Source organism: Parasteatoda tepidariorum, chromosome 10 (genome assembly GCF_043381705.1).
Source record: "Parasteatoda tepidariorum isolate YZ-2023 chromosome 10, CAS_Ptep_4.0, whole genome shotgun sequence".
NCBI lineage: Eukaryota > Metazoa > Arthropoda > Arachnida > Araneae > Theridiidae > Parasteatoda > Parasteatoda tepidariorum.
Window position 1 is genome coordinate 20,173,118 of NC_092213.1, and position 23,804 is coordinate 20,196,921.

Sequence of the window (23,804 nt, forward strand, 5' to 3'; positions counted from 1 at the left end):
GTAGTTCATAATATTTGTATATAAAAAATAAAATTATTCATAACATTTCAAAAAAACAAGTTTTACTTAAAGCATCTAAAAATTAAACTTTTGCAACTTAAAAACATGTAAATACCTTTGAAGTCAAAGTGCCATTACATAATTTGTTGTAGGTTGTTTTTGAAAATTGGCTGTAATAACATATTTTTGCCTTTTGCTGCAATATTAGACAGTATGCATCATAACAAATAGATAGATAATTTTAACTGAGATAATAAGATGATTTAATAAGAGATAATTTTTACTGAGTAGTAATCAATAAATTGAATTTAAGTAAACATAAATTTATTATAAATAATAAGATAAAAATAAATAAAAGCCAATAAGGCCAGTTTTTTTAAAAAAAAAATTTTATTAAAAACTTGCTGGCCACGATGTTTTCAGAAAAAATCAGCTTTTATGCAACCCTGCCAGAAGGAGACTAAATATAACAAATGGTGATAAAATAATCTGCAGTTATCTTTTTTCAATGAAAATGTAACCCATGTGTATAGAATTATTCTGAACATTTTATATTCTGAAAAATTCTTTATTTCAAGCTTTTTCTTTTTATCCTTGCAATGTTTTTTTTTTTTTTTAATTATTTTTCTTTATAACAGTGATTGAACTGTAGACTCAATATTTTGGGTTTACAACCAGTTTAAAAAAAAAAAAACAAGCAACCTGCATTAAAACTTCATAAGAGTCTTACTACTAGACCTAAGAGAAAATTTAAAAACTACTAAAGTCAGATTAAAATTTGAATTTAAAGGCCTATTATCATATTCAATTTCAAAAGAGGAAAATTAAAAAGTTGTTTATTCTATTGAATGTAGACATTATCTTCATTCTTTAAAAAGGTAAATGTATTGTATAAATAAATAAAAAATGCTTCATAAGATAAATAAAATATAATTTCTATGATTTCTTATTCCTATGCTGGCATTTAAATTGCTTTTTATTCTAGCAAATTTTTTAAAAGAAATGAAAAATTTAATGGCTATTGAGTTTCAATGTAAAATACCAATTATTGAAAAATGTACAGTAAAAGACAAACTTTCAACTCTCAGTCTTACTAGAATTTATAATCTTTTGTTTAACATATCACCTTAAATTTGATAGAAAATTCGGAAAATAAAAATAGAAGATTAAAATGCATGATTTGATATGTTCTGCTGAGGAAACAAAAATTTTCTATTTCTAGTTTCAACATTAGTTACAAGAGTTGTTTACAGATGTGGTTGCTAACTGAAGATATTATAAAACAATGTTTTCTGTTCTTAGACAATCTGTTTCTATTCAAATTATTTGGACAAGTATACATTAATTGTATTCTTAGACTGAACCACATTGTTGAAGAAAAGAGTGGTTATTTTGAAAACATATATGTATATATATATTTAAAAAGTTACAGCTTTATCTGACGATGAACTTTATAAAAAAGTTTATAACTTAAAGGGAAAAGATCTTTCATTTTCAATAAGTTACAGAATGTAGCATTTTTCTTTTATTGATTTGGTTTTTCAAATGAGGGGTCATTTTTGAAACACCTAGTATAAATTTCAATAGGTTGTTCTTTTATATAATATAGTGTTCATTTATGTCTTATTAAAATTGAAATTAGAGATTTTCAATAAAATATATAGATACATATATATTGATAATTTGAATTTTAGGGTTTAAATAATTTAAGGTCATATTTAATAATATATGTTAAGAATGTATTTGTACAAATTTATAAAATCTCTGAAATTATGAAAAAAAAAAGCAAACTACTTTTATTAAATACTTTATTTTAAACAAATTTCGAAGCTGTATAAATAATATCTGTCATTTAGTAACAAAATAGTGTAGTAAAAGTAATTTTTACACTTTTAACTGCCAACATTTTTCTTTAACAATATCACCAATTTTGGATAGATTGTTTGTAGTAAGTCATCATTCTTAATGAAACAATCTTTTCAAAGCCATTTTTCTATATTTCACCTGGCAGTGTTTGATAAATAATCCTATTCTTAAAACATTTGTTTGCATTACATTAATAACACTTTACATATATACAAAATTATGAGAAATATATTTTACATTCTAATATTATCTTTGGAGCAGAGCAATCAATGCATCAATAATAAATAGTTAAGTATTACTACACATAAATACAAGTGTGAAATTATTCACATCAGTATGAGCACAATGAATAAATGATGTATCACTTACCAATTGCAAGACATGTCAAACATTCACTTACATCGTTGATTAGTACAGATTATGTTAAAGCTCACAGCACTGCATTAAGAATAAAAACTAAGGCATATAAAAGCATTTAGCACCAAATTATTAACTGTAGCTATTTAACCACAGTTTATCACTATCCACTAAATAATATAGCAATCAACACAATAAAGTAATTAGGATATCCAAAATTATTTTACTAATATTAGTTATAATTCTATTGCTTTGTTATGCTATCAAGAAAAACATAATTATTTTTTTATTGCACTAAATACACACATCATAAATTTATTAGTAAACTTTTTATAAATAATTTCTCTGATCAAAATAGTTTTAAAAAATTATAAATTTCTTTAGGAAAAAAATAATAATGAAAACAGAATGTTCTGTCCACCCTTAATATGAGTTCCTAACAACAGAAGATGATGGTGTTGAATAATGACCACACGTGATGGTAGTCAGTAAAAATTGCTTACACCTACAATAACAAATTCTCAGACAATCAGGTGCTTTAAAACTGATGTGAAACATCAATATCTATAAAAACTTACAATAACACCAAACAAAGAAAACTACAGCAACACATCATAGGAAGAAACAGCTTTCCCTTATCAGCTAGAAAAATAATTGAGGATAAAAATCCCTTAATGTTTCTGCTATAATCCATTTTTTTCCCATTGGATTTCAATCTGCCTGATGATAGGAAGCTCATTTATTGCATAGCTTTGTTTTTCAGTCTATGATTTTTTAATAAATATTCAGGATTTCAATGTGTACTAAAAGAAACTCATCTCACGGTGAACAGAGAGTAGCCTCCCCATCCTCCAATGCACACAACATTGATTTTTACATGTACACAATCATGTTAAAATAGATGTAGATAATCGTGCAGACAATCATATACATAACATATTTTAACTCAAGGCAGAAGCATGTCTATAATGATTATTTGACTTTATTGAAAGAATTATTTATATTATTAAATAATTTCAATACATTATAACCTTTATTAAACAAGGCCTTATAAGGCTTTCTTGCATTTAGTTTTAATAATCTTTACATGATAAGGAATTTAGTTAACACAAAATCATTCATTTGCAATTTTATTTAAAAATAAATGGTTGTAGCTGCCACATAATGATAAGCCACATTATTTAATTGATCTAAAGAGTGTTCGAAGTGAAAATACTAAATTTTCAGGTGGGCAATAAGATACTTCTATTTAAAGTGTTAATTAGTAGTAATTTCAAAAACGTGTAAATTACAAGGTAAAGAAGTGTAAAATGTGTGCATATTATATACTTTTTTTTCTAACCCATAACTTAGCTACATATAATTAAAGCAAAAATAAAAAAACACACAATGTCATATAGACATACAATTCTTTTATTCCTATAATGAAGCACCTTCTATAGAATCAAAACAATGAACAAAAGAGAATAACATAGAAATACAAGAGAAATTACAAACAAGTTTTTAAAAAAATTAAGCAACAGAGTAGGGAAACTAAATAGTCAACCAGAGTTGAAGATTAGAATAGCCAACAACATAAGTAAGAGATATTCACATTTTCCCCCTCTAATCTTCAACCTGCTGTTAACTACCTATACTGTTGATCAATCCAATTTGTTCTTGTTGTAACTTGTCAATAGTTTCTTCTGCACCTCTATGTTTTTTTTATTTCATAGTGTGTTTGAAAAAGGTGCTTCATACAATACTGAATTGATTGTATGCCTGTTTATGTGACATTGTTATTAATATTTTTGTCATATTATTTTAAATTTTATTTGTAAAATGTCAATCTGGAAACAATACTAAAAACACATAAATGCCACTTAAGGAAAATTATGGCTTATTGTTATAGTGCTTCAAGCATTAATTTATACTAATAAATTATCAGACTATCAAACTTTAGTGATTCTAATAAATTTTATTTTGCACTTCAGTATGCGTGGGAAAATTAGGAGTCTTAGGTGTTTAACACACAGACGGTTCTGCACTTAAATGAAAAACCTCACTTCCTTTTCGACCAACTAACAATTATCTAGACAGGGGGAAACACCCACCAATCTAAAGTTAGATAAGAGACAATTTAGAATTAGGAGAAAAATAATCCTTCATACCATAGCTTTGTGATTGGAGGACAGGTGGAAGTAGCTGAAACCACAGTTGAATATAAAAAAGTATGAAAATTTGGAAGCAGAAAAAATGAAAATGTCAAAACCGCCAGTACGTTAAGATTTCAGTGAAATAATTTAGCCAAGTTTAAAATGCCATATTAAGAAGACTCTAAGATAGGATAATGAAACATTATTTTCAGTATAAAATAAATTCATAAGTTTATACTTTAAATTAAAACAAATCACAAAAAATGTACACAAAGAAAATATCAAAAACATGCTTTTTTTAAAAATAAATCTCTTCTAATTTCATAAAAACAATGCAGGAGATATTTATAACAAAGACAAGCATTGTTTTCATATCAGTAATTACTAAAATAATAAGTTTGAGTTCTGAAAAAGTAAAGTACTAAGCAGCACCATTTGTAGTAAGCTGTCGAAGTTGTTTTAACACAGTTTCTAATAGTTTCTTCTTATCTCTTTCATTCTTCTTTAAGGCTGAGAATATGTTTTTCTTTTTATCTGCTTCTCGAACTCTGTAGAGAAAATTTAACAACTTAATTTTATATACAGTAAAAATTTATGGAAAATACTATTATTGAATATTAATATAGTTACAATTTTTTTAATGTAAAACTAACAAGTTATTTGGGTATTTAGAGATGAATTAACACACTAGTCTATGCAATTGTAATCACAGTTTGAGATTTTTTGGTTTCAAAAACAAATAACCTTTATGATATATAAAAAATATATCTGTAGAAACTTTATTTAGAAATAAAAATAGCTAATGCAATTAAAATATTTTTATAATTTATACCAACCAGCTAGACATATACACAGGGGTTAACAAATATTCATAATTTCTAGTTGCCAGCAGCTTAAAATTATTCGGTTTTTCTTTCTTTTTAAAAAACAGGTTAAATTCTGCTTAAAATATTAGGCACTGTGGCAAGTGTCTTGGATTTTAAAACATCTGTGTATACATGAATAAACACAATAAATACATAATTACCCAGAAAGTACATATATTAACATTTAAAAATAATATTTAACAAAATTAAGAATGGGACACAAAATAAACACTTTATTCTATCAAATTTAAACATTAGACTATTTAAAAAAAATTTGAAGATAAAATGAACTTCACATTTTACATACTTTTCTAATAATATTATTGCAGTATGCGGATTCACTCTTAAATATTTGCTAGTTTCCTGGCCATATTCTCGGAAGTAATTTGACCAATCCCAGTCAGTGAAAAGGTCTAAAACCTGCAAAATTTAAACAAATGTATCATTTTTATAACATTATAATGTATAAATAAAAGAAACCAAATGCCCTAAGTATATAAAATATATACATATTTTTTTTTATTATAATTATTTCTATTACCTTGTAATATATTTTTAAACTACTAAATTTTGTGTATTTTAAATAATATAGGCAAAGTTAAACAGACTTGTAAATTTATTTGTAGATATTTCTGACAAAAAAGTATAAAGAAATCTCAAAAACTAGTCAAAGAAAAAATTAAAATTTTAGAGACTATTGACAGTTTAAAAGTGGTAATTTTGACAAGGAAGATAAGAAACTAGAAGAGAAGCATTTAAAAATATAGAAATTTACGGTATTAAGACCCGTCTTAAATTAAAGAAATTTGTCCTATTCTTTTAGAGTAGCTGAGCAAATAATTTCATTAATTTTAAATTTGTGGGATTTATCCCAACAAAACATAAAAATAATCTTCCATAAAAATTAAAGCAAATGCTTCTTGGAAATACTCAATTACATAAAATTCCATCTGATGTATTTACAAGACAATGTTCCTTTTCAAATTAAAGAAAAAATACTTGTTTTGGTTAGATTACTAACTAATGATGATAACTACTTTGATTAACAATTGCTAACTGTTTTGAGTAATAACACACAGCTTATCTGAGAAGCGCTCATTATTAAAAGGAATGAAAAAGAGATGGGGGACAGTTGTTGACTTGTGTCTCTGAAGACCTCTCAATTTTTAGCAGAGCAAGACTCACATGTTTCTAAAAAGATGGGGAAGAAGTAGTAGATAAGTAGTCCCACAGATTAGAAAATAATTAAGTTTAATTATAAGTTTTCTGAAATCTTCAAATTTATTTTGGATTATGCAATAAAAATATACATTTTGAAATTGAATGAGATACCTTGATAAATTTTTAAATCGATCGATTTGCAGTTTATGAAGTAATGATCTTAATATAAAATCCTGTTATTGTTAAATTCGATTATATTTGGACATAATAAATTATTGTTATTAATAAATTTGATAATAATGGCAAAAATAATGGCAGAAGTATTATACCTGCCGTAGTTCAGCAAAACACATAAGTAGAATTCCTTCTTCAAAATTTCTAACAGGTACACAGTTGGCAAACACTGCAAAAAAAAAGAGCAAAATGAAAAAATTAAATCATTGTTTTTAATCATACTTACAAATAAATTTTTCGTAAAACATAATATGAGAAATAGCATGATATATGGAGAAATAAAGCGAATATATACAAAAAAAATCTTAAAACTTTTCATCCATTTTAACAAAATAAAAATAAAATATAAATCAGACTTCTTAAAACTAAGGTGTAAACAAAATTTTTATTAATATAATTATTAAATAATAAAATACTAACAATTATGACACTAAATTCCTTACTACTAGGGATGAACTGGGTGCCAGGCACTTACACGGTATGCGGCCGACCAAGCCAGATTTTAATCACTCAGGCTTGGTAATAAAAATTTCACAACCTGGTACCAGGTACAGGGGCATGGTTCTTAGTCTGAAGACAAGGTACTGGGTACCTGATTAATTTTACCAGGTATCCAAAACCAGGTAACACTCATTTTTGTTCAACACAGCCATATTCAGATTTAAAGCAATCTAAAAACTACTGATTATAGTTTTGAAAATCCATGTATTCCATCAGTTTCTTATTAATCAAATTGAAATAACTAGTACAGACGCAGCATATTTTACTCTTAAATAGAATTTAATTTCAGGGAAAACTTGATAAAATGTGCAGTTTTAGAACAGAAAAATTTGTTCGCAAATAAAAGGGGTCCATATAGGGTAAAAAGATTTTTAAAAAAACAAGGAAATTCAAAAATATTATGCAGGAAACAATTTTAACCAAATTAACATGATAGTTAAATAAATACAAAATTAGAAATAGGGAGTTATATTGATATTTATTCAAAGTAAATAAAGAAAATCATAATTCTTAAAATTCAAAGATAACTGTAGAAAAATATACTACATTTATATTATTTTCCTACTAAGTTTGCTTATAGCAAATGAATAAATGCAATAACATGTTTTTTTTATTTAGGTTCGAAAGCAAAGCAATAGAAGTATAATGGACAACAATTGCTAACAAAACATAAGTATTTTCTTACAAATTTCACATTAATTATTCTAATGCCATACATAATTTTGACATCACTGAAGATTTATTTCCAAGTGAATAAAAGCGCATAATAAAACCGAGCCAATTGTTTTAACAAAAAAAAAATTAATAAATTCTTTCAATGTAGTTTCTTATTTTTAAAAAATATTATTTTTACAAGATTTAACAAAAAGGTCATTTGGAAACATTTCATTAAATTTTCAGATGAGATGATTTACTTTTATATTAAAAAGAAGCACGTGTGAATAAAATTGGTCATCAGTAACTTTAAGCAAAATTTCATACTACTAGGTAGATTTCCTACTTGATGACTCAATAAATTCAATCTTATCATCGGTAGCTTTCATGTTTCTTTTCTTTGTGTAATTTAAAAACATATTACGCATTTGTTTCACAGAAAAAGTTTTTCTTGAAAACATTCTTGCTCCTTATATGTAACTTGATCTAGGAATTAATCTATATTAGGAAGTTTAAAATTACTAGGATGCAGAAGCAGAAGTGTAACATTAAGGATAGCAAATGCATTCTATGAATATTCTGCTCATAATCGGTTATAAGATATTATTTCTCATCGAGTATCTAAACGTTTAACAAATTAACTGAGGTTAACTAAAGTAGATTTCCGGGAACCTAAATTACTTTCATTATTATGGGATGATTAAAAAATAAATATTGCTAAGGTAAAACATTTTTAATTTAAATTACGGTCATTTTGCTAAAAAAATCTTAAAAATATCCTACGTTTAACAGCAGTTATATTTACGCTAATGAAATTGTAAGTAAATCAAATGAAAAGTTAATCAATTAAATAAAGGTCGCTACTAGCAGATGTCTGCAGTTCAAAACGAAGTTCTCAGATAATTATTTTACATCCAAAAGTAATTGCAAAATTCATTTAGAAACCTTTTCAAAAGCTTAGTTTTTAAATTAATTTTAAAAAATGTAAAAATAAAAACATGTTTTTATTTACATAGGAGTATAATAAATTTCTTCTACACTATATCTTGTAAAATATTTGTTCAATAGAAAATAATACAAATTTTATATTGTTTTGCAAAAATTTTGTAATACCTGGAAGCAAATTTTACCGGTACCTTGGAACCGGCCAGGTAATGAATTAAACTTTAGCCAGGTACCCAAAACGGGACAACTTAAAGATACAATTTTTACTAATTGCCCAGACCTGGCAAAATTTTAGGACCTGGTACATCTATAATAGTCACATTTAAGGTTTGAAATATGGCCTTCTCCCTACTTATTTGCAAGGAAAAACGAATTTAACAAATTATAAATGCAATTAGATTTTAAATATTCAATGCAAAATATAATATTTAAAATGTATTTGCAATTCAATAATAAATCCAATGCAAAAACAGAATATAAGAAATGTATATCATGATATCATCAGCAAGTTTATATCATATTTCTAGAGGATTAAGTGTACAGTATAAAAATAACCTATATACAATTAATTCCTGATTACTCATGAACACATTATCAGCTTTGTTATTTATCTATCACCAGCTACTCAAATTAGATTTTCTGTGCACTAGTATTCTGCAAACTAGCCAATGAGTAAACTTATTAGGAGACGAAATAAATTATTAATAAATAATAAAATTATTAAATGATAAAACTTATTATCGATTAATATTGTTAAAACTCAACAAAATATATTTTTCAAAAAAATAAATAAATAAAACAATAACAAAAAAGGGTTTTGAACATTTTGTATTTACGGAAATATGTTTTATTTTCCAAAAAAATTGTAGGGTAACTTTTAAACTCTTTTTTAAATTAATTAGTTGTGCAACATACAAAATCTAAATTTCAAAATAATAATTGTATATCCCTTACGTTCACATTGCATAACATCAAGATTGAATTGTTGCAAAGCTCCAAGGGAAATATGTTTCACTTCTTTATCTAATAGGAAACCCATCAAAGCATTTGCTATATGTTTGCATGATGACATACATGCCGTTTGAGCCACTTTATCCTGCAAATAAAATAATTTTATGTCTACATCAAAAATAAATATATAATAGCACAACAAAGATAAATGCATAAATATAAATAATATGAAAAACAGACACTGCATATTTGTTACATAAGTCATTTTTCACTACGAACTGGAGAAAAAATAAAACTAAAAATTAGGGGAAATAAAACAGAAAACAGATTTTAAAAAAAAGTATGATGAAAAAATCATTAAAACTATTTAATAAGGAAAGAAATATCTGTTCATGTCAGCATAAATTAATTTAAAGAAATTAAATTACTGAACTATAAAAAGGCACAAAAATTAAATTGTAGACACTTAATAAAATTGAAAATTTCAAAAAGGATTTAAAATAAAAACAATTACAAAAAATTTTCACTTTTTCCAACAAATTAAAATATTTTATGTCAGTAATGCTTCACTAATAAAAACAAAAATTCACAGCAACATACATGAAAATACAGTACAGAACCCGTTATCCGGAAGTCAGTAAACCGGAAAACCAAAAAACCGGAACGAAATTGATAAATTTTCCCACCATTTTTCTAAAAAAATGTTTTTTTCCTCATAAGATTTTAGGATTTTTATTTCTTTTTTGAAAGATTTTTACCTTACCATCATTTTGGAAATAATCATTAGTGTATTACTTAATCGTTTTTTCTTCTTTTTAAGATTATTTCCAAATATTTTTTTTTTAGTTGGGTTNAAATATAAATAATATAAAAAACAGACTGCATATTTTTTACATAAGTCATTTTTCACTACGAACTAGAGAAAGAATAAAACTGAAAATTAGGGGAAATAAAACAGAAAACAGATTTTAAAAAAAAGTATAATGAAAAAATCATTAAAACTATTTAATAAGGAAAGAAATATTTGTTCATGTCAGTATAAATTAATTTAAAGAAATTAAATTACTGAACTATAAAAAGGCTCAAAAATTAAACTGTAGCACTTAATAAAATTGAAAATTTCAAAAGTACATGATAAAGAATTTAAAATAAAAACAATTACAAAAAATGTTCACTTTCTCCAACAAATTAAAATATTTTATGTCAGTAATACTTCACTATTAAAAACAAAAATTTACAGCAAGATTTATGAAAATAAAAACATCTTAGGACACTATATGATAGGGGTGCACAATCTTTTTCGAGTGAAGGGCCGCATGCACAGGAGATTGACCAATGAAGGGCCGCATGCCAAAGTATTTAGTCAGGCATATTGACACCAATTGTAGGTAGTAGTAATTGTTATATAAACATCATTGTTCTAGGCACTAAATTATTTTTGACACTTAACCTTGTAACATCTTTGCATAAAATTAAATACTTTGAAATGTTTATAATTAAATACTTCAAAACCAATTACTTAAAAAAAAAAAAAAAATAAANAAAAAAAAAAAAAAAAAAAAAAAAAAAAAAAAAAAAAAAAGAATCCAAAAATTAGAATTATTAAAAAAAAATATATATATATAAATTTCAATAATTAAAAACTATGGAAAAATTCAATATCACATTAAATAATACAAAGGTCCATTTAAACATAAATTTTAACATTAAAAATTTGTTCATAGAATTAAATTTAAAAAATAAATAAAAATTCTAGTTACAAAAATAAATGCAAGTTTATAGGGTTAAAAATGATTTAAATTAAAACAAAACCCCTTCAGCAGAAAATAATATTTAGCATTCAGTAGAGAATATACTTCAACTTTCTCGCTTTTTCTATATTTTAAAATAGTTATGGAGGTGAAACAGAATTTGCAATGAAAAGTTTCTCCCGCGATATAGCGTCCAAGTAAGTAAAATAGAAAAGAAATAGCCTAGTTCAAATAAAAACTTTTATAAATAAAAAAAAAATTTAACTCAGTTTTAGAAATTAGAAAATAATAAGCTTAATAAAGGCTAAAATAATAGTAGTAAGAAACATAACTTACAGGAAGATTAGTAAAAGCCTCAAAAGTACTCTTCAGAAATGCTATTAAATCTGTTAGATAACTGCTTGCTTGCCCTTCTGGTTCCCCAAGCAACCAATCATAGTTTGCTATAACAAAATAAAATTAAATGCATTTTCAATGGAAAAATTAACTAAATAAATAATAACAATCAAAGAAATAATCATCATACCCAATTCTAAAAATTCATCTATCTTTTCATTCAATTTTTCATAAATCTGAGATTCAGCATCAGCTCGTGCATCCTAAAACAAAATGGTTTTTAAAAGAGAAATCACAAGACAAGGAAATAAATTTAATTTTATTGATTAATTTCAAAATATGAAAAAACTTACAATTAAGATTATACTATTAGAAAGACTCAAAATAGCATTTCAATTAAGTATTTAGAACAAACTAAAACATATTTTACCACAATATTCTTCAACATAAATATTTATATACTAAACTAACTAAACTCAGTGGCGCGACAGCCCATAGAAGGCCAAGGCCTACTGTGCCCATCTCAGTTTTCTTGACCTTGGAGAAAAAAAAAAAAAATNATTTTATTGATTAATTTCAAAATATAAAAAAAACTAACAATTAAGATTGTACCGCTAGAAAGACTCAAAATAACATTTCAATTAAGTATTCAGAACAAACCAAAACATATTTTACCACAATATTCTTCAACATAAATATTTATATAATATTTAAATATTAAACATGTCTCTTACCTTAAACATAGAACAACTTTGTAGTTTAGCAACATGAAAAGATTCAGTAGTTGATCTAAAGAAAAGTGAAAAAGTACAACATATCATATACTGAGAACTAAAGTAGAAAAATTTTAAAAATAACAATATTCTCACAAGTGCATATTAATGAATAAAAATATAATTTTGCCATATAATTCACACTAATTTAAACACGGGCAATCAATAAAAGAATACTGAAAACAAATTTGTGTGTATATATATAGATAAAAGATTGCTTCATAAAGTGTTCAAATTATTTTATTCCCATGTTGTTATATTTTTCACAGGCTCCTTCTTTTCAAAATCCAAACATTGTATATCTAATAACTTTAGAACTCAAAACACTGTTGGCTTATTATTTTCTTAACAAAAAAATGAGTAAGCAGTGATTTATAGAAAAATCACACATATTTCATTATTTATATATGTATTATAGAATGTCTTTTGATGTTTTTCGATATAGCATATTCATGGTCTAAAAAGTAGAGTCATAGAACATAAAAATAACTACAAATAAATATGTATATAATGAAAGTTGACTAAAAGTCTAAATGCAAGAATTATTTAATGTATTTACATTTAAAAGTAAGACAAAAATAATTATGTATTAAATAGTAAAGAATTGATTTACAATGAATTTACTTCCTGATTTTTCCGGGAAAAAAAATGCATTTTTCATTTCGAAAAAAATTCGACAGAGCAAGGTTTTGAGACGAAACCCTCAGACATATGAATTAAAATTAACATTATAGGTGGATGGGAGGAATGCCAAGCGGAAAAATACTTTTTTGACATAACAAGCTTTTCGAGATATCAAGTCAAGAGTATACTGTATATATATATTTAAAAAGTAAATGCTAATACAGTTGAGCCTATCTATTTTAAAAAATTCTATATTTCTTAATTTCCTGAAATTCCCTACATTTACAACCTATGCCCAATGTATTTTTCAAGCTTATCTTAAAAAAATTTCTTTAAAAAAAACTGCATTTTTAATTTTTGAGGATGCTAAACAGAAATCAATGTCCATAAGTCATACCGATGGACCTAAAAATCCAGCAACAGAATCAGAGAAGACCGTAGAACTTTTAAAATATTTTCATGAATAGCAGTAAAATATTGGAAATAAGTGATTAGCAGCTAGCCTAAGAAAGTTGTTGCTAACCTAAGAAAGCTACTAGAAACAGAGAAATTTAAGATCTAAAAAAAAAGTCATTGAAAGATTATTTTTAGCATTAAGGGTATGTTTGTTTTAAAAAAATGTTATTGATGTCTGCAAAATATTTAGAGATCAAACTTTATTTTTCCTCATGCCTATAATTCAAAACCTCCTTATTTCTTTTTTTTTTTCCTTTGCATCTGAGTATCAATAGGTTTGACGGTAATTGTTTAAATTTTATAGATAGTCGTTAAATATTTCTTTACATATTAAAATTGAGGAATATTCTATAAGATTAGTAAAATATTTAAACACTGTAAAATATCATGAAATAAAAAGCAATAGTCATTATTAGTAAAAATTTAATAGTAAACACATTACAGAAAACTATATGATTACATAGGATAATTTTACATATATAATTATTAATATTTGGTAAATTAAATTTTTCAAACTCAAAAATAATCTTAGTATGATCCAATTTTAAAAAATCAATTTGAAAAATATAACTAATAAAGAATGCAACAAAATAAAAACAAGAATTAAAAATAATAAAATTAATTACCCTGTAATTGTAGATATGTAGTCTTCAAGATATATGCTAGCATGTTCCAGGTGGTTTGTGTTGATGGTGATTTGTATCAGCTGGAAGGGGAAAAAAAGATTGCAATTAATAACTTGTTTGCTATATTTTTATTAAACAAATTAGAATAAATTTGGTCGCATAAAAGGGCATATTTAGAGGAAATTAGATTGAGTTTTGTATGAAGTAGAAACAAAGGCTATTTTTAACTAATTATTATTTTTTTTTTACTGATTTTTCCAATAAAATAATCTTCAAATAATCAAATTATCATAACAGAATTTTATTTTATGTTTTTAACCTCAATTTTTAAAAAATCTCCCCCTTACACTAAGGTACTCCTTAAATTAGAATTTAGAATAAACCAGTTTGAATGTGTTTTAATATGCTGAACAACTTTTTTACTACTTTCAACTAAATAAATATGTAGAAATATTTTAAATATCTATTATAAAGTGCAATTACCTGTAAAAGTCCAAGGTTTGAATTCTTTATTAGATTGGACAAGCATCCACTAAGAGTAGTAGTTAGCAGTAAATTGGTTGATTTGCGAACCATATCTTGAACTTCTGTTTGACTAAAAAAGTGAACATATAAATATTACTAATACTTTAAAGTTAAGAAAGCCACTACAAATTCAATCTGCCATATTACAGATTAGACAATAACATTCTTTGTTGTATATAATATAAGTTGTATACACACCACTGACTTGAAAAGAAAAAATTATTAAAGGATACAATCTATTGAAAGCAATCTAAATATTAAATAAAACATTTTTCTAACTTCAAACGCAGCGATTTCCTTTGATAGGAAGATAATATTAATTTATGCAGTAAAAATATGCTTAACTCTATGATATCTGACTATTTAATATAACATTTTCTTACTAAAAAGCATACCAATTATTAAAAAAATTAGATATATATACACAAATAAAAATAAAAAATTTAAAATATAGCAGTTCATGTATGTTTCAGAATCAAAAAAAGTGCCAAATGAAATACACTTGATTGCACAGCTAAAAATATAAATAAATATTTTAAAAAGAAGTGTTATGTCTATTTTTATAACAGTAGAAAATGAAACAATTAAGAATTCTTTACCTTCCAAAGCAAAAGCATACTTGTAGCTTTAAGAAAAATATAAAGCAAAAATACATAATATTTTTTAAAAATAAAATATATTTAATGCTTTTAACAGTTAATCATTTCATATTTGAAATGAAAGCAAAGATTTAGTCAAAACATTTAACAACATATCCTATTTGTAAGAGGAAAAAAACAACACATTAAACATTTTTAAAAAATTAACCGATAAATACAAATAAAACAACAATTTTACAGGTGTTGCTTCCAAAAATAACAATTCTCACATTAAATTAAATTAAAATACTGAAATACATTTTACCTGAGATTCAAGTCTTGAGAAAATTTTAAACAAGCACTAATAAACTCTTTAACTTGATCATATACTTCAGGAACAAATTCAGAAAATGGGAACTTTTTAGGAAAGAGAGCCTACAAAATTAAGATTTACCATATATACATCAAATATAAATAGGTAAAGCGAAAAAAAAAAGTAAATCAATTTCAGTTTATATTTATATGCATTTAAAAAAGTAAGATAGTTAAAATTACAAATTATCAGAATCTTACGAATAATAAGATTGTTCAAGTACTTAGAATCCCATATATTATTCAAATACATTCAAAGTAAAGCAGCCGCGAACAGTCAGTAATGGGACAGAGGGGTCGTAGAGGTTTAGGGTTTCACAATTTTGTGACCAATGACATGATGGAGGAAATATGGTCATTATTGCGCACCAGGCACTTTTACTTCCCATTAAACTGAAGCTGAGTTCAAGCAGCCACTGGGGATAATTCCTAATCCTCCACAACAATGGCTCATTATCTCAACCGCTAAGTCACCACAGCTGTTACAAACATATAACTTCAAATACTAAACTCTTACTACTATTTCTTTTTTTCCTTTAATCACACTTTGGATTCATTATGTTTTTTTGGTTTTGGTAAATTTAGTATTTATCACACTGAATATTCGGTTGGTTGAAGATTTGCTCACTATTTGAGACATCCATCCCTCAAGACATTAAATCATAGGAAAGTAGAATTGAATAGCATAAAAATTCTTATTTTTCAAAACATTAACCATTTGCTTCTAACTTTCATAATTAGCATAATAGTCAACAAGTTTTATATTTAAATATTTATATATTTTTATGAAATATAATGTGCATTATAGCTTAAAAAAATAAAGAAGCAAATATTTGGGAGGGGGGAATACATATCTACTATACAGTACCTTGCCAAATTATTAGACGCACTTTCAGATTCTGTAGCATCTTTTCTTTCGTTTCGGGCTCAATTTGTCCCCCAACTCAATTTTTTCCTTTATGCATCAGATGCTAGCTTCAGAAACCTTTAATCTTTGTGATATTTCATGGTTTGAAAATATTTTAACATTCAAGAGGGCCTTTGCTTACAGCTTTTTTACATGGTAAAGGATTTACATGGTTTTTTACTTTTTGCATACATGAAAATTGTCCCCCAACTAAATTTTTTTCCTTCATGCATCAGATGCTAGTTTCAGAAACCTTTCATCTTTGTGATATTTCATGGCTTGAAAATATTTTAGCATTCAAGAGGGCGTTTGCTTACAGCTTTTTTACATGGTAAAGGATCGCTTTTTGCATCCATGATAAAAGTTTCCAACTGATTATTTAAACAATGCACACAAAATAAACAAATAACTGCATAGTATTTAACTGCAATACAAATAAATACAGCACAGCGCATAAAGCCACAGAAACACGCCCACAACTGACGCATGCGAGAACCAACTGGAACCGGTTTTCACTTGTTTACGATCATGTATTAATTGGTTAACATTGTAATGCAATAAGCTGAAAATTAATACAAATAGAAGTATTTAAAAAATCTCCTGTATAAAATCCCATTACATGCACGTTTAAATATAAATGTATTGCATATAAACTCGTGCAAAACGTGTAATTATTAAAAATCTACAGTGTGTCTAATACTTCTGCCAGGGAATGAATATACAACTGTAATAAATGAAATATAACATTAATTAATGAAGAGTATGTAAAAAAAAAAATTACATTATAAAAATATTTTATTGATAAAAATGAAAATAAACAAATAAAAAGCTGAAGATAAGTTTTTTACTTACTAACATTAGTTCTTCATCATGATATGGAAACCTACTGATAATAGCATCATAAGCATCTTGATTATCTACTTCTATAGGGTGATAATTATCAGAGTCAAATATTTTTCTGAAAACTTTATTCCACTTTCTCATAAGCATCTCATTATATTGGTCTCTAATTTCAAGCAACAATTCAAACAGTTGATTAACTGTATAACCATAGGCCTGAAAAATAAATAAATAACACACACAAATGAATATCTAAATTTTCCTTAATAGCTATTAAGCAATTAATAAAATTAAGCAATAATCCTAAAATAAATTATGGGGAAAAAAAGCTCAATGAAATTGAGTTAATACATTTTTAAAAGAATTATAATAGCTTAAAAAATAAGCTCTATTCAAAAATTTCAATTATGAGAATCTTCTAAAAAAAGTATGCAAAAGAATAAGATTATTTTAAAGAAATGTTGGTCTCGTAATGAACAGAACTTTTCCATAATATTTTAAATTGGAATAACATTTAAGTAATTAATTTCATTTGAGAGAATACATAATATTGATACACGAAAAAGAAAAAAAACATTAAGATGCTAACACTGGTCACAGTGGAATTTTGGTAAATTACAAATAATATGAAGCAGCAATTGAAAATATTTAGAAGAAACAAGAAAAAAAATATGAACAGACCCTGTGCTGTTATTAAAACGAAAGTAATAGTTAATAAAAGGTGTTGTCAATTAATATTATAGGAAATAGGTTTCAGAAGAGCTAACACCCATTCTCTAATCAAAAACACATAGAAGATACATATCAATCTATGATTTAAAAAATTTAAGTACAGATCTACACACGCACTCACAGACATACATATCTATGTATGTATCTAGAAAACAATTATTAATTTAATGTTAAATGTATATCTATCATAATTGAAATAAATAAATAATAATTTAAATGGATTAAAAATCTGAGAAAAATTTTTACTTTCATCTACTTTTCCTCTTTCTTTTTTTAAAGGGAAAAAAAAGGATTTTTACTACTTTTCTTACATTTAATTCTAAACTAATTTTAGGTTAACATACATACTTTTACTAAACTTTCAAAGGATATACTTTAACAGTTCAAAAAAAAAAGGAATTTTTTCCCCTTCTTTTTTGGTAAAAAAAAAGAACAATGCATCGTTGAATATTTATTGAAATAATGAATACTTCAATTTAGTAGTGCATAGAATACTTCAATACAAAAAGAAATACACAGAAAAGAAAGGTTACAGAAATTTTGTACTGATAAATAAAAATATCCAACATACTCTAAGTGTGTAGCTGAATAGCATTATTAACCACTTTAATTGTAACATAAGAGATGTATCTGTAGAACAATCCTAAAGAGAGAGAAAAATAAACTATAATTATTACATAAAAGGGTAATTATTTACATGTTTTGTTTCCTTTTTAAAATTTGAAAGTTATTACAAAATAACAATAAGCATACTCACTGATGGAGTCCTTAAGGAAGCGACAATTTTTGATAATGCATTTGACCACACCTCATCTAAATATGCTCTATTTACAAGTCCATTTCCAGTATTCAAAACATGATCCTCAACAATGAAAAACCTTTAAAACAATTTCAAATAAATAAAACAGCAAATAAACATTCATTTCAAATTGAAAAAAAGAGTGAAATACAATTTAGTATACTTACCCTACAATACCACTAAAATAGTTTCTATATCCATCAATGGTTTCACTCTAAATAATAAATTACACTATTAGCAAGAAGAAAAATCAATAAATGAATAAAAATATTTCAAAATTAACTTTATGCTATGACACTAATAGCCATATTTTAAATTAATTTTAAGTCAAGACATTTTCAAAAATTAATATATATTGTAAAATATATTTTTAATACATAGACATACTTTAAAATATTACAGTGTCAGAATTTATTATAAGTATAACTTTAGTGCTTAATTGGCAAATGTAAATAAATATTTTATATTAGAGATACATTCAACAAAACCATTCAAGTTCATTTTCATAAAAAAAAATCAATACTTAAAATTTAAGAATTCAAAACCTTTTTTGAGAATAAAAGGAACAGATAAAAGCTTCCATTAAGCATTTACATAACACAGGAACATAAAATATATACATGCATAGATATTTTCATATGAAAAAGATAATTCATGATATTATTGAGATGTAAAAGAATGAAGAATATTCAAGCTTTTTGAGAACTTAAGAGAATTATATACCAAGTACAGAATACAGTAAACTCTAGATTATTTGCGGAATTGGGTGGCCCACAAAGCGCTGGTAAGCAAATTCGCAGAAAATCATCAATTTTTTTTAAATATAAATTATATATTTTAATATCTATTAGATAGCAGATTTATTCACATTTTCTTTTACATTTTTTTAAAATTTCTGCATGAAAAAATCTTTTTCTGTTTCTTGGAGTTGAAACATCTGTTCTCTATTTTTGATTATAGATTTTTTTAGCAAAATTTTGTAAGTGTCACATCATTTTGCTCTTCTATGTATTGGATTAGTCCTTTAATAAGTGTTAGAGCAGTATTATGACTCATTTTTTCAACTCTGATCTACTTCCTCTAATTTTCATTTGCACCTAATACTCTATCTGAAATTTCTTTATCACTAAAATGTTTTATCCCCTGATCACTTGTATCACAATTGAATCATTCTTGGATGTTTCCTTCATCTACATTTTCTCTTCCTGAAACATTTCTTACGAAAATTGTCAAATCAAGAGCAGACATTTCTCTTCATCAAAAAGTTCTTCCAAAGTGTTTTTTACGTTCGGTATAAATTTCTCTCTAAGATTTTGTTAAAGTTTACCTTTTTACTGACTCCCAAGCAGCGATGTCATGAATGCAGTCGAAAATCATAAAATTATTTCCCTCTTTAATCCCCTTTTAATAATAAGTTTGTTAGGTACTTTTTTTTTTTTTTTCATTGACACAGTTACACCTTGATCCATGGGCTGATTTAGAGCTGTAACATTTCGAGGCAAAAACGTATGGTTATTAACGAATGATCTGCCTGCTGATAATCGGGAGTTTACTGTACATATTTGCTTAAATGCATCTCAATATCTAAAATTTAATGAGAAAAGAGAGAGAATTTTAAAAACTGAAATTTTGTGGGTTGTATAGAATTGGTTGCCTCAGGGACTGAGCATCATACCTTGGAGCTTTTAAGTAAAATCTCATGTTTTACAATTATTTCTATTTTCATTTCTTATTAATAAAAAACTTAACTTTTAAGTCATAATCCTTGATTTCTGTTAGAATATTAAAAAGTAGCCAAATAAGAGAGGCACCAAAATGTAAATTTTTACCATTTACAGTAACCAAATATGATTAATAAGGTAAGAAAATGTGATTTATTCATTCTGTCTTAAACTTAAATTAGGATTTCATATTAAATATTCACTTAACAAAATTTTTATACATTTATTCAAGGACAATTTTCTTCTGACTGGAGGTAAAAATTCCTCTTCCTTAAGACCCTTAAGTTTGTAACTTTTTAACAAGGAACGTGTGAAACTTTTGTTTTGTGTATAATTGATATGACTGTATGCTTTTCCAAAATATACTCAGTTTGGAATTTTGAAATTAATTTACTATAAAAATATGTAAATAAAACACTAAGTACTGATGAATATCTTTTTTTCACAGAACTATATAACACTTATTAAAACAATAATACATAATTAAATTATGATATATTAAACAATGGAAATCTGAAATACAATATTTACATAAAAATTAACTGGAAATGAAAGCATAAACTTAAAAGCAATGGTGAAATTTAAAGAAAATTATTGACAATCTAAAATTATTTTTTTAATCTAACATAATGGAACAACAAAAAAAATAACACATAAAAAAAATCTTCTTAGTACTTCAAAAATTCATTATATCGAATTAAGAAAACATAAGCATTTAAGACAAATTAGAACTTGCAAATATTCATCATATAAGCTAAATATTTATAGTAATCATACTTTTTTTTTAATACTTGTGATTATTTTATCGAACAAATGCCTACAAAAAATAATAAAAGAATTGTTACCATATTTGTGGATGGTTGTAAAGCTAATTTGGCTTGCTGCTTTCTTTGATTTCTGTAATAACGCTCAAATGACTCTCTTTCACCCTGAAGAACAAAATAATAAGTAAATATAATCCATGTAGTTCATAAGTTTTTTTTATTTTTTATAAAAATTCATAAATATTTTCTAAATTTATTATCTTTTCAAAAACTCTTGAAATAAAGAAGCACATATTTACAAAATAAATAATTGACTATAATTACAAAACATTTTGTAATAATAAAAGTCCATGATACAATTTGACAAAATGATTATAATATACAGTTATAAAATAATTACAAAAAATAATAACATATAAGTCCAAACATATTTTTTTAAATAAAGTAGCAACTATTTTTTACTTTAACAGACTGTTAAAAACAGACAAATCCTTAGGTTTTATTCTGTATGTTTTACAAAAGTGAAAGTAGCCTCTTTTACAGAAGTTATTTTTACTTAAAAGAAAAACTATCTGTATGGTGTCAACAAAATTTTGCAAATGTCTGACTCAAATAATAGGTCAGTTTTTAATTAAAATTTCTGATTTCTCGTTTTTATAGATTGTTAACAGGATGCGTAGTCAGATTTTTCAACAAAAAATAAGCACCTTTAAAGTACTTTTTAAGCACTTAAAAAATATTTTTAATCACTTTCCAAAAAAAAAATCATAATTTGGAACTGTGCAATAATAAAAATTATTTTTTCTATCTTTTAAAGTTCCTAATTTCTAAACATAAAATCAATAAAATTCAAAAATTTTACATAATCATTGTAAAATAGCTAGTTTCTGATAAACATTGCAGAGAAAATTGTGAAAATCATGCATTCTTTGTAATTTAGAACGACAATTAAAACAGCAAAGAAAAAAATCTCTTTTTAAAAGATAGGAAATCAAGCTCTTTTTACAAAACCTGAATGAAAGAAGTACCTTTAAAGGATTTTAAAAAATAAATAAAAAAGAAGCACCTTTAAGCATTTTTTAAAAATGCTACACACCGTGGCTAATAATTACACTTACATACTTAAAATAAAAGGTTAAAATAAATAAACGTTGCAACAATTCCATCATGTACAAATGTAATTCTTGTCGATTTAAAAACTTTAAAAAAATATGCTATGGTTTTAAAGAACAGGGGTGATTGTGAGCCCCAGTCAAAATTCCGGAAAATTTCGTGAGTAAAAAAATATAATAAATAAATAAAAAAAAGTTTAAACTGAAAAATTAGAAAAAAAATTTAAACAAGGTTTTTTCCTTTTTCTCAATATTTCCTAGTTTACTTAAAATATATTTAAAATTTTACACATACCTATGATGACCTGGAGAAGCAATTGAAATTTACAAATATGTCTTTCTTTCTTGAGTTTATGATTATAATAACTATTTACTGATAAAAAAATGAATATTAATCTTGAATATAATCTTATAAAGTAGCTCTCTTATAAACAAATAAAATAAACTGCGTTTTTAAGTTCCACCTTTGAAAATTTGATTTCCGAAATCTTTTGTGATCACCGATTTTTTTAAACATCTGAACCTTCGATCTCCGGAAACTTCCGGATCACGGTTAGCGAAAAATCCGGAAATCCGGATTTTTTCCGGAGCACAATCAGCCCTGAAAGAATCAAGCAATTCTAATAATAATTTTAAAAATTCTTTGTCATTTACACAAACTTCAATTTTTAGTAAGTTTCCTAAGTTTAAAAAATTTTGAGAAATTAAAAATATGTTCCAAAAAATATAGTTTTCTTAAAAAAATAAAATTTTTAAAAGCCAATAAAAATTGAGGTAAGTGCAAAGAATAATAAGAGCTGTTGCACATAAATTATAAGCACTGCTAAATTTTTTTAACTAAATTATATGCAATGAAAGTCTATAAAATACAACATTCGTAACTAATTGATTTGCCAATAAAAATAGCAAAAATAACTGACTTCAGTAATCAAACAATATTTTTCAATGATTTTAACAGTGTCTATTAAAATGCAACATACTGACATTAATAAAGAGAGAGAGAGAGAAAGAGAAAAATCAACTTAAACTTTAGAAGACAAATTTTATTTAAAGACATGACAATTTTGCTGGCATAAATTCAATTTATTTTGATTTTGTTTACCTTATTATATCCTGTAATTTTTTTATAGTATAGATGCTGATTATTTAAAAAAAAAATTCTGTTAATAAAAATGCAAAACTTTAGATTATTTCTTCAAAAAAAAAACTAGTAGAAAT

General features: G+C 25.2%; 1 protein-coding gene across 4 annotated transcripts in view; it reads right to left on the reverse strand.

Moving 5' to 3' along the window:
• Window positions 1-1,791: 1,791 nt before the first annotated feature.
• Window positions 1,792-23,804, reverse strand: part of LOC107442560 (exocyst complex component Sec15) — a 40,025-nt gene continuing 18,012 nt past the window's right edge. For all 4 annotated transcript variants that reach the window (XM_016056147.4, XM_016056149.4, XM_016056148.4 and 1 more), the window contains exons 6-20: window positions 21,556-21,639; window positions 19,157-19,203; window positions 18,948-19,068; window positions 18,762-18,833; window positions 17,471-17,674; window positions 15,665-15,774; window positions 14,720-14,831; window positions 14,237-14,316; window positions 12,492-12,546; window positions 11,948-12,020; window positions 11,758-11,864; window positions 9,674-9,815; window positions 6,715-6,788; window positions 5,532-5,644; window positions 1,792-4,906 (exon numbers count right to left, since the gene is read on the reverse strand). In XM_016056147.4, the coding sequence (XP_015911633.1) occupies window positions 4,780-4,906; window positions 5,532-5,644; window positions 6,715-6,788; window positions 9,674-9,815; window positions 11,758-11,864; window positions 11,948-12,020; window positions 12,492-12,546; window positions 14,237-14,316; window positions 14,720-14,831; window positions 15,665-15,774; window positions 17,471-17,674; window positions 18,762-18,833; window positions 18,948-19,068; window positions 19,157-19,203; window positions 21,556-21,639 (1,521 nt within the window). In that variant the 3' untranslated portion in view covers window positions 1,792-4,779. The remainder of the gene's footprint in view (window positions 4,907-5,531; window positions 5,645-6,714; window positions 6,789-9,673; window positions 9,816-11,757; window positions 11,865-11,947; window positions 12,021-12,491; window positions 12,547-14,236; window positions 14,317-14,719; window positions 14,832-15,664; window positions 15,775-17,470; window positions 17,675-18,761; window positions 18,834-18,947; window positions 19,069-19,156; window positions 19,204-21,555; window positions 21,640-23,804) is intronic.